The 12,097-nt window shown below is 47.0% G+C and overlaps 1 protein-coding gene across 3 annotated transcripts in view; it reads right to left on the bottom strand.

The window, feature by feature from the left end:
* Positions 1–5,250: 5,250 nt before the first annotated feature.
* Positions 5,251–12,097, bottom strand: part of CEACAM20 (CEA cell adhesion molecule 20) — a 69,719-nt gene continuing 62,872 nt past the window's right edge. For all 3 annotated transcript variants that reach the window (XR_015244940.1, XM_086690041.1, XM_086690040.1), the window contains exon 13: positions 5,251–5,357. Coding sequence is in view for 2 of the 3 variants with exons in the window: in XM_086690041.1 (XP_086546167.1) it covers positions 5,304–5,357 (54 nt within the window). In the remaining variant the exon portion in view is untranslated. The remainder of the gene's footprint in view (positions 5,358–12,097) is intronic.

Genomic DNA, 12,097 nt, shown 5'->3' on the forward strand with positions numbered 1-12,097 from the left:
TATGAATATATTTTTTCATATATATGAATATATATTTCATATATATGAATATATATGAATATATATGAAATATATATGAAATATATATGAAATATATATGAATATATATGAATATACTTTTTTCATATATATGAATATATTTTTCATATATATATATATATACACACACACACACATATATATATATGGTATGTATTTATTTGGTCGGTTATCTGCTTCACCACTAGCCTGTCAACTCCATAAGGGAAAGGATTTGTATCTACTTTGATTAGTGCTGTAGCCCCAGCATCCTAAGGTACCTGCAATATAATAGATGCTCAATAAATATTTATTTTGAATAAATAAAGGCTCCTGGCCCTTTGTTAAATGCCTTAACATCTCATTAACTGCCTGTGGAAAACAGTGATGTTTATTCCCACCCCACCAGGAAGGAAGCTGATAGTTGGAGCCCTGCTGCGTGACAATATGGCATTTAAAATGTTTTTTTTAGGGGCGCCTGGGTGGCTCAGTCGGTTAAGCATCCGACTTCGGCTCAGGTCACGATCTTGTGGTATGTGAGTTCGAGCCCCGCGTCGGGCTCTGTGCTGACTGCTCGGAGCCTGGAGCCTGTTTCCGATTCTGTGTCTCCCTCTCTCTCTGCCCCTCCCCCGTTCATGCTCTGTCTCTCTCTGTCTCAAAAATAAATAAACGTTAAAAAAAATTTTTTTTTAAATAAAATGTTTTTTTTAATTATTAGTATTGTTGTCAAAGTACTCCTGTAGTTTTCTTCACATAACTTCTAACCTTTAACAAATTATTGCTATTTGAAATGTAATCTCTACCCCGCCCCCCGCTTAAATTCCTTATAATTCGTTATTGTGGTTGATTTTTTTTAAGACTTATGTTGGGGGCACCAGCATATTACTTAAATAAACAAACTCTGGGGGCACCTGAGAGGCTCTGTTAAGGGTCTGACCCTTGATTTCAACTCAGGTCCTGATTTCATGGTTCGTGAGATGGAGCCCCATGTGAGCTCATGTGGAGCCTGCTTGGGATTCTCTCTGCCCCTCCCCTGTGCTCGCTCGCTCTCTCTCAAACATTTGAAATAAAAATAAAAACTTTTTTTTTTAATTTTTTTTCAACATTTATTTATTTTTGCGACAGAGAGAGACAGAGCATGAACGGGGGAGGGGCAGAGAGAGAGGGAGACACAGAATCGGAAACAGGCTCCAGGCTCTGAGCCATCAGCCCAGAGCCTGACGCGGGGCTCGAACTCCCGGACCGTGAGATCGTGACCTGGCTGAAGTCGGACGCTTAACCGACTGCGCCACTCAGGCGCCCCAAAAATAAAAACTTTTAAAAAATTAAAAATAAATACTTATTTTGGATCTGGTTAGCCCACTGAAACGTCAGGAATTCTTATAGTATTTCATTTGATCCTCTTGGCTTTTCTGGTAAGACAATCAGCTATAGGTAATTAGTTCATCTCTTCCTTACTTCCTTAAAAGTATTTAAAATATTCTTTTCAGCGTTTATTTATTATTGAGAGACAGAGAAAGAGCATGAGCATGGGAGGGGCAGAGAAAGGGGGAGACACAGACTCTGAAGCAGGCTCCAGGCTCTGAGCTGTCAGCACAGAGCCCGATGTGGGGCTCGAACTCACAACCTGCGAGATCATGACCTGAGCCGAAGTTGGATGCTTCACCGACTGAGCCACCCAGGCGCCCCACTTTAACTTCTTATTGCATACATTTCAGACACAAAAGTAGAGAGACTAGCTAAATGGGTCACAACCATTGGGTACAGAGAATGCAAAGTTACCATTATTAGCAGGTATCATTACAAACCACAAGACCCACGAGAATTAACGAAAAGAAATTAACCTCAGGCAGAGGCTAGAAAGGCATCAAATATGAAAGAATAAACATTTACGCACCATTCTGTGCCAGGCACTGCCATAAGGTCCTTATAAATGTTTCTCACTTAGTCCTCATGGCAATTCTTACCAGGTTGGACTGTTATTTCCATTTCACAGAAGACGAAATTGAGGCCCAGAAATGTTAAGTAACTCACCCTGGATTGTGTTGTAAGGGCAGAGCTGGGATTGAGTCCAAGAAGTCTAATGCTAGAGTTCATGCTAACTTTTACATTATATCGCCCTTGACCTACATATCAACATCTTTCCTCTACACGAGCAATACTAAGTTTGCAAACAAGACAGAAAAGCTTATATTTATTCATCATACAAGCGAAACATAGGAAGCATAAGAAATCTTGGGGCCCCTGGGTGGCGCAGTCGGTTAAGCGTCCGACTTCAGCCAGGTCACGATCTCGCGGTCCGTGAGTTCGAGCCCCGCGTCGGGCTCTGGGCTGACGGCTCAGAGCCTGGAGCCTGTTTCTGATTCTGTGTGTCTCCCTCTCTCTCTGCCCCTCCCCCGTTCATGCTCTGTCTCTCTCTGTCCCAAAAATAAATAAATGTTAAAAAAAAAAAAAAAAGAAATATTTAAAACCCTAATGACAGACGTGAAAGACACAGAACTGCCATGCTCCTGGCTGTGTTGTAAAGATGTCACACGTTGCGGGGGCGCCTGGGTGGCTCAGTCGGTTGAGCATCTGACTTCAGCTCAGGTCATTGATCTCTTGGCTCTTGAGTTTGAGCCCCGCGTCGGGCTCTGTGCCGACAGCTCAGAGCCTGGAGCCTGCTTCGGATTCTGTGTCTCCCTCTCCCTCTGCCCTTCCCTTGCTTGTGCTCTCTCTCTCTCAAAAATAAACATTAGAAAAATTTTTAAAAGATGTCAAATCTTGCATTATGATGTACAGATTCAGTACAAATATGACAATCATAATGGGATGCTTTGACGTTTAGCTTATCTTCCTTTTTTTCTGTATTTTTTTCAGTATTTTTTTTACCTTAAGATATTCAGACATTAAAGCATTAGTGATATGTAATTTAAAACTGACTTTGTTTTTTGTTTGGTCTTTTTTTCTTCTTCTTCTTTCATAATGAACAAGGTGGCAAGTTCTACTTCCAGGAGCTCCCGAATCCTGATGACCTAACCTGAATGTTACGGAGCCTTCAGAATGGCTACTACCGAGGAACAGGAACTCGTTCTAGGAAGATGCCCTTCAAACTCAGAGGTTTCTCGATCAACTACTTGGGGATTGGCTGCGACCCAAGTTTCATATTGAGGGTTCTGTCGGCCAGGATCTGGGTGTGGCCTTAGCATCTACTGAGGAACAAGGAGGTCATGAATCCACTTGCTCTAAAAGGCTGGAAGATAAAGCTCTGAGTCACTAGAGGGGGAATATGACCCATACCTGGGATCCTGGGGGTGGGGGGGATGTAGGGGTGGTGGGTTCTTGGAAGCAGGGGGTGGGAAGAGATGGTCTTTTTCCTTTGCTCAATCCTCTTCTCGAACTCTAGACATTGGAGGGACCCAGAGCTTCGTGATCAGCCCCTACTCTTCTGTCTTTACCCGCTTTCTTTGCAATCTGTAGGGGAATGGGTTAACTCAACAGGCCTGGAGTGTTCAAACCCAAGAAAGGCCTATTTCCATGACTGGGTCTCGGGTGGCTTCTAGGAACTGAGCTCTTGCAATGTTCTGATGAAAGGGTTTTTGCAGGCAGGCTTGTGGCCTTGGACCACGTTGTACCAGCTTGTCCGGATGGTGTATACAAACAACGTGATCTGTAGTGAACACCTGCCTTCCTTCTGGGGATCTGGAGCTGCCCGTGTGATTGACCCCCTATCAAAACCCTGGACCCTCAGGTTCAGGGCAAGCCCCCCACCCCCACCCCCACCCCGGCTGGCAACACTTCACAAGTATCGTCACACATCATTGCTGGGGGAATTCCCATGTGACTCTACTGAGACAGGACACGTGGAAGCTTGTGCCTGGTGCCTTCCATGCTTCACTCCCGGAACCTTTTCTTTTCCCTTTGCTGATTTTATTCTCTATCTTTTTGCTGCACCAAACCGTAACCATGAGTGTAACAACTTCTGGGTCCCGTGAATCCTTCTAGCAAATCGTTGAGCCTGAGTGCGGTCTTGGAGACCCCCGACACAAGACCTACATTCCCGTAACTTTAAACCCCACTAACAACTCCGACGTGTGTATCTCCAGCCCTGCTTTATCTAGACCGTTACGAACAATTGCCTGTTTCATTCTCCAGTTGATTTCTGACACATCTAAAGCAAATTCTTGATTTTCCTTCTGTATTCCAAATGTATATCCTCCCTCACTGTTGCCTCAGAGAGTGGCCTGCCAGTGACCCAGGTGCTTTGGCCAGAAACCTGGGAGCCAGCCTCGACTCCTCACTCTGTCTTCATCAAATCGGATTCTCCCCACCCTCACCCCCCAAATTCTTGAGATTCTAAGCATCTCGTGCCTGCTCTCTCCCTTCGTTCTGCTTTTTTTTTTTTTTCCTGTCATCATCTCTTTTTAAAAAAATTTTTTTTTCAACGTTTTATTTATTTTTTTGGGACAGAGAGAGACAGAGCATGAACGGGGGAGGGGCAGAGAGAGAGGGAGACACAGAATCGGAAACAGGCTCCAGGCTCCGAGCCATCAGCCCAGAGCCTGACGCGGGGCTCGAACTCACGGACCGCGAGATCGTGACCTGGCTGAAGTCGGACGCTTAACCGACTGCGCCACCCAGGCGCCCCTGTCATCATCTCTTAATAGCTCCTTGTGTCTTATCCTCTACCATGATTTGAAAAGACACGTTCCACCCCGCCTCCGGGGGGGGGGGGGGAATGCCCCTGGGTGGGGGGGAATGCTGTGTCTATCACTGGTGTTTGCCCATCTCCATGATACAGCTATGGCAGCCCCAGATTCTGAGTCTCAAACCTTGGCCCTCTAATTCTGGGTCACTTTCTCCCTGTTTTTATTGCTTGTAAAGAAACACGAGTCAAAGCCCAAGATTTGGTGGGAGCTAGGGTCCAGTGCTTGAACAACACATTAAAACAGAATGTCACAGGGCACCTGGGTGGCTGTGTCAGTTAAGCGCCCGACTTCGGCTCAGGTCACGATCTCATGGTTCAAGCCCCGCGGTGGGCTCTGTGCTGACAGCTCAGAGCCTGGAGCCTGCTTTGGATTCTCTCTCTCTCTCTCTCTCTCTCTCTCTCTCTCTGTCTCCGCCCCTCCCCTGCTCATGCTCTGTCTCTCTTTGTCTCAAAAATAAACATTAAAAAAATTTTTTTTTAAATGTCCCAAGGCCTACGAAGACAATGGCTGGAATAAAACAAGCACCCAATAAATTTCATTAATATGTGATTGAGCGTGATTTCGCTAGGATTTCTGGAGAAGGGAAATCTCCCTCCATTAGACTGAGGGGTTGATTTGGCCGTAGATGTTGCATTCTGGATTCACAAGCACCTGTTACACAAAGAAAAAAGATGAGTTCCATTTTCTATGGAGGCCTTCCTGGTCTATTTGCTGTATTTAGTACAAGGCCCAGATGCTCGGGCATTGTTCTCCGTCCTGGGAAATTCCAATGAACTTCCTCCTATCCGACTGCACTTCAATCACAGCAGCACCTCTGTGTTTCTACAATGGCCCCTATAGTTCCCTACCTTGGAGGAGAGACTCTAAAATAATCCCCACGTCCGAGCATTCATGCCCTTATGTTACCCCCTTCCTTTGAGGGCAAGACCTGTGACTTGCACCTAACCAAAAGAATATGGCAAAAAGACAGGATGTGCACGATTGCATGTATGTGGTTTCTGTTTTATAAGATCTGTTATATAAGATTCTGTTATATCAGACTTCTGTCTTGGCTTTAAAAAAGTAAGATGCAATGTTGGGAGCTGCCTATGGAGAGGGCCACATAGCAAAGGACTTAGGGCAGCCTCCAGCTGACAGTCAGTAAGAAACTGAGGTCCTCGTTTGACAGCCTGCAAGGAACTAAAGGCTGAGCTTGGAAGTGGATCCTGCTCCAGTCAAGCCTCAAATGAGACCTGAGCCTTGGCCAACACCTCGATGACAGCATTGCAGAAGACCCATCTAAGCAGTGCTTAGACACAAACTTTGCGATAATGGCATATGCTGTTAAGTTTGTTGTCATTTGTCATGCAGCAACAGATTACTAATACACTCCACTCCAGATCCTTTGAATGGATTGCTCCTTCTCATCCCTCCAGAATATAGCAGACATTGAGTTGACTGACCTGACACTCTTCCTCATATCTCATCCCTTGCCTGCTTCTATTGACAAGGACTGGGAAGCATAACACCTCATTCTCTCAGCCTTCCTGGCAACAAGGAATACCATGTGACACAATTCTGGTCCAGGAGATATGACTAATTTCATGGGATGGCACTTCTAAGAAGAGCTTTTGCTCTACTGATAGAAAGAAGCAAATGTGGCTTTCCTTCTCTGGACGAGGGGGACCTAAAAGTCCACGTGTGCCAGTTCATACCTGACTGGAGAGCTCACAAACCTAAATACAATCCATACAATGGCCTGAGCCAGTCTGATTCTCCTCTGTAGAATTTGAACCTAGAAACTCTTAAATAGTAACATGTAACTCTTGTTACATGTAATCTGAAGTTATAGAGGCGTGGTGACTGGGAGGCTTGCATAGGAATTCAATCTGGACTGAGAACAATGGAACAGATTCATTGCTCAACAAATATGAGCAACCACATAAGAGAAAAGCTTCCTGACAACATTCCAGTCCTCATAGGCCCACCAGTAATTTCTGAAATTGGGTTATCTGAGATTCCCCCAGTGTTCTCTCAATTACTTTCAGGGGGTTTGTCTTTCTTATTAAAAGCCCTGACTATGGGGCCACCTGGCTGGCTTAGTTGATAGAGCATGTGACCCTTGATCTCAGGGTCGTGAGTTCAAGCCCCACATTGGGTGTGGAGCCTACTTAAAAAAAAATGTTTAAAATCCCTATGATATATAAGACGTTCACATCCTGTGAGAATAGTTCATCTGTAAATTACACTAAAGCCTGCCGCCCTCCAATCTATCCTCCATAGTAACTGGCCTGCCCTCTAGGGTAACAAGGAATACATTTGTCCCTTTAGTGAAAGACAGCACTTCAGACACTAAAATACTGGAATTCTGTGGCCCTAAAGTTTCTCTTTTCCAAATCTGTTCTGGCCTCCCGCTTTTGCTTCCTGAAATCTGATTGGTCACTGACTCCTTCAGAGGATACTGTCTAAAATCCATCCCTGGACATGGAGTAATCTGGCTAGCCCTGAACATGGATGCTATTGCTTGAATCCTCTGAAATAATCTCACTAGTCCTTAGAACCAGGAAGCAATCACCTGAGTTATCGGAACTTCCAATGGGAAGGTCTGCTTCCCATCTGCCTGCATGAGCTAATAGTTTTCTTCCTTTTGGGTGATAAAACTGATTATTATTACTTTTTTTTTTTTTTGGCCACCAGGAAACTCAAAGACAAATGATAAATACAGGAACAGGTACTACATAGGTCCAGCATATTTACCTTCTTATCCATACCTTGATTTCCTGCCTATTTTTAGAAGCATTTTCCTAATTGTGATTCCTATTTCTAATTTAGCACCATTTTATGGTGTGATATAAAAGCTTGCTGTGAATTGCCTCAAATCTCTCATGAGAGAAATGTAGAGAGGTGAGTATCATGAACAAAAAGAAAAGATTGGAAAGAAAAGAAAACAAATTAAAGGAGATAGATGGTTATCATTGTACTGAAAGGGATGGGAAAGGAATGAATGGAATGGAGAGAAATGCAATGGAGTGGAAAGGGATAGGATGGGATAGGATGGGATGGGATGGGATGGGATGGGATGGGATGGGATGGGACGGGATGTGACAGAATGGAATGGGTGGGGTGGAATTGAATGGAGTGGAGTAGAGTGGGGTGGGGTGGGGTGGGATGGGATGGGATGGAATGGCAGGGGTGGAGTAGAAGTGAATGGAATGGAGTGGAGTGGGGTGGGGTGGGATGGGATGGGATGGGATGGGATGAGATGGGTGGGGTGGAGTAGAATTGAATGGAGTGGAGTGGGGTGGGGTGGGGCAGGGTGGGGTGGGATGGGATGGGATGGGGTGGAGCAGAAGTGGATGGAATGGAATGGAGTGGGGTGGGGTGGGGTGGGATGGGATGGAATGGAATGGGTGGAGTGGAATTGAATGGAGTGGAGTAGAGTGGGGTGGGGTGGGGTGGGGTGGGATGGGATGGGATGGGATGGGTGGGGTGGAATTGAATGGAGTGGAGTAGACGGGGGGGGCTGGGGTGGGGAGGGATGGGATGGGATGGGATGGAATGGGTGGGGTGGAATTGAATGGAGTGGAGTAGAGTGGGGTGGGGTGGGGTGGGATGGGATGGGATGGAATGGCAGGGGTGGAGTAGAAGTGAATGGAATGGAGTGGAGTGGGGTGGGGTGGGATGGGATGGGATGGGATGGGTGGGGTGGAGTAGAAGTGAATGTAATGGAGTAGAGTGGGGTGGGGTGGGGTGGGGTGGGGTGGGATGGGTGGGGTGGAGTAGAATTGAATGGAGTGGAGTGGGGTGGGGTGGGGCAGGGTGGGGTGGGATGGGATGGGATGGGGTGGAGCAGAAGTGAATGGAATGGAATGGAGTGGGGTGGGGTGGGGTGGGATGGGATGGAATGGAATGGGTGGAGTGGAATTGAATGGAGTGGAGTAGAGTGGGGTGGGGTGGGGTGGGATGGGATGGGTGGGGTGGAATTGAATGGAGTGGAGTAGAGTGGGGTGGGGTGGGGTGGGACGGGATGGGATGGAATGGAATGGGTGGGGTGGAATTGAATGGAGTGGAGTGGAGTGGGGTGGGGTGGGGTGGGGTGGGGTGGGACAGGATGGGATGGAATGGAATGGGTGGGGTGGAATTGAATGGAGTGGAGTAGAGTGGGGTGGAGTGGGGTGGGATGGGATGGGATGGGTGGGGTGGAATTGAATGGAGTGGAGTAGAGTGGGGTGGAGTGGAGTGGGATGGGATGGAATGGGATGGGATGGGATGGGATGGGATGGGATGGGATGGAATGGGTGGGGTGGAGTAGAAGTGAATGGAATGCAGTGGAGTAGGGTGGGGTGGGGTGGGATGGGATGGGATGGGTGGGGTGGAATTGAATGGAGTGGAGTAGAGTGGGGTGGGGTGGGGTGGGGTGGGATGGGATGGGATGGGTGGGGTGGAATTGAATGGAGTGGAGTAGAGTGGGGTGGGGTGGGGTGGGATGGGATGGGATGGGATGGAATGGGTGGGGTGATGTAGAAGTGAATGGAATGGAGTGGGGTGGGGTGGGGTGGGATGGGATGGGATGGAATGGAATGGGTGGGGTGGAATTGAATGGAGTGGAGTGGAGTGGGGTGGGGTGGGGTGGGGTGGGACGGGATGGGATGGAACGGAATGGGTGGGGTGGAATTGAATGGAGTGGCGTAGAGTGGGGTGGAGTGGGGTGGGATGGGATGGGATGGGATGGGATGGGATGGGATGGGATGGAATGGGTGGGGTGATGTAGAAGTGAATGGAATGGAGTGGGGTGGGGTGGGGTGGGATGGGATGGGATGGAATGGAATGGGTGGGGTGGAATTGAATGGAGTGGAGTGGAGTGGGGTGGGGTGGGGTGGGGTGGGACGGGATGGGATGGAACGGAATGGGTGGGGTGGAATTGAATGGAGTGGCGTAGAGTGGGGTGGAGTGGGGTGGGATGGGATGGGATGGGATGGGATGGGATGGGATGGGATGGGTGGGGTGATGTAGTAGTGAATGGAATGGAGTGGGGTGGGGTGGGGTGGGATGGGACGGGATGGGATGGAATGGAATGGGTGGGGTGGAATTGAATGGAGTGGAGTAGAGTGGGGTGGAGTGGAGTGGGATGGGATGGAATGGGATGGGATGGGATGGGATGGAATGGAATGGGTGGGGTGGAGTAGAAGTGAATGGAATGCAGTGGAGTAGGGTGGGGTGGGGTGGGATGGGATGGGATGGGACGGATGGGACAGAAATGGAATGGGTGGGGTGGAATTGAATGGAGTGGAGTAGAGTGGGGTGGGGTGGGGTGGTGTTGGGAGTAGAGTGGGGTGGGGTGAGTAGAGTAGAGTTGGAGTAGAGTGCGGTGGGGTGAGGTGGCATTGGATGGGATGGGATGGGATGGGTGGGGTGGAGTAAAAGTGAATGGAATGGAGTGGAGTGAGGTGGGGTGGGGTGAGGTTGGATGGAAACTGGAATCAGGGAATGGAGTGGAATAAATGGCATAGCATCCAAAAAATGTAAATGAAGAAATGGAATAAATAGAAAAATCATAATAGAAAGGAATGCAGAGGAAAAGAAGAGAATAACATAAACTGGCATGGAAAGGAGACTGACGACACGGAGTGCAGGATTAGAACTGAATGGACAAGAGTGGGAAGGGAAGGCATTTGAGGAAAGGAAAGGGATGGAGAACAAGTGACAAAAAAGCAATATGACAAAGGGTAATTGGGAGTTCAAGAATGGCAGTGCGGGCACAAAACTGGAATGCTGCAGAATCTAGAATGAGGAAATGGAGTTAAATGGAGTTCATACGATGGTGTGGAGGGTAAGGAAATGGGAAGGAATGTTGGGAGAGGACTTGAAAGCACGAAGTTAAATGGCTGGGGAAGTAACACGGGCGGCTGGAAGGGAGTGCCATGGAAAAGAATGACAGGAGCGGGTGGGAATAAAAAGAACAGAATGGGATCCAATGTGGAGGAATGGAAAAGGGATAAAAGAGGACAGAGTGAAAAAATTGGAAACAGCAACATGGATTTAATGGAAGAGGGAGGCATGGGGGGAAAGGAAATACAGGGAGAAGAAGGAAATAAGTGAAAAGAAAAGGAAGGTGAGTGGGAAAGTAGTGCTGTAGGATAAGAAGAAAGGGAATGCAGTGGAAGGAACTGAAAGCCAGGCAAGGGTTAGTGTCCAAGTCAGTTAAGCGTCCAACTTCGGCTCAGGTCATGATCTCACGGTTCATGGGTTCGAGCCCCACATCAGGCTCTGTGCTGACAGCTCAGAGCCTGGAGCCTGCTTCGGACTCTGTGTCTCCCTCTCTTTCTGCCCCTCCCCGACTTGCGCGCTCTCTCACTCTCTCAAAAATAAATAAAAACATTAAAAAAAATTTTTTAAGTCTATAAAGAACTTACCAGACTCAACACCTGAAAAACAAATAATCCAGTGAAGAAATGGGCAGAAGACATGAATAGACATTTTTCCAAAGAAGACATCCAAATGGCTAACAGACACATGAAAACGTGCTCAACCTCACTCATCATCAGGGAAATACAAATCAAAACCACAATGAGATACCAACTCACACTGGTCAGAGTGGCTAAAATTAACCACTCAGAAAACAACAGATGTTGTCAAGGACGAGGAGAAAGGGGATCCCTTTTACACGGTTGGTGGGAATGCAAACTGGAGCAGACGCTCTGGAAAGCAGTGTGAAGGTTCCTCAAAAAATTAAAAATAGAGCTACCCTAAAACTCAGCAATCACACTACTAGGAATTTATCCAAAGGATACAGGAGTGCTGATTCATAGGGGCTCATGTATCCCAATGGTTACAGCAGCACTATCAACAATAGCCAAATTATGGAAAGAGCCCAAATGTCCATCAACTGATGAATGGATAAAGAAAACGTGGTATATTTGTACAATGGAATACTACTCAGCGATGAAAAAGAATGAAATCTTGACACTTGCAACAACGTGGATGGAATTGAAGGGCATTGAGCTAAGTGAAATAAGTCAGTCAGAGACAGATATCGTATGTTTTTACTCACATGGGGAAGTTGAGAAACTGAACAGAAGACCATGGGGGAAGGGAAAGAAAAAAATAGTTATGAACAGAGAAAGAGGCAAACCGTAAGAGACTTTTAAATACAGAGGGCACAAGGGGGTGGGGGAAATGGGTGATGGGCATTGAGGAGGGCACTTGTTGGGTGTTGGATGTTGGATGTAAGTGATGAATCACAGGAACCTACTCCCAAAGCCAAGGGCACACTGTATGTTAGCTAACTTGACAATTAATTAATTAATTAAAATTTTAAAACTAAAATGTTTAAATTCATAAAAAAAAACAGAGCTGAGTGTACACAGGGATACTGAACAGGAAGGAATGGGGTGATGGAAGCAAGAATGCAT

This window comes from Puma concolor, chromosome E2, assembly GCF_028749965.1.
Source record: "Puma concolor isolate L17-30 chromosome E2, mPumCon1.1.hap2, whole genome shotgun sequence".
Lineage (NCBI taxonomy): Eukaryota > Metazoa > Chordata > Mammalia > Carnivora > Felidae > Puma > Puma concolor.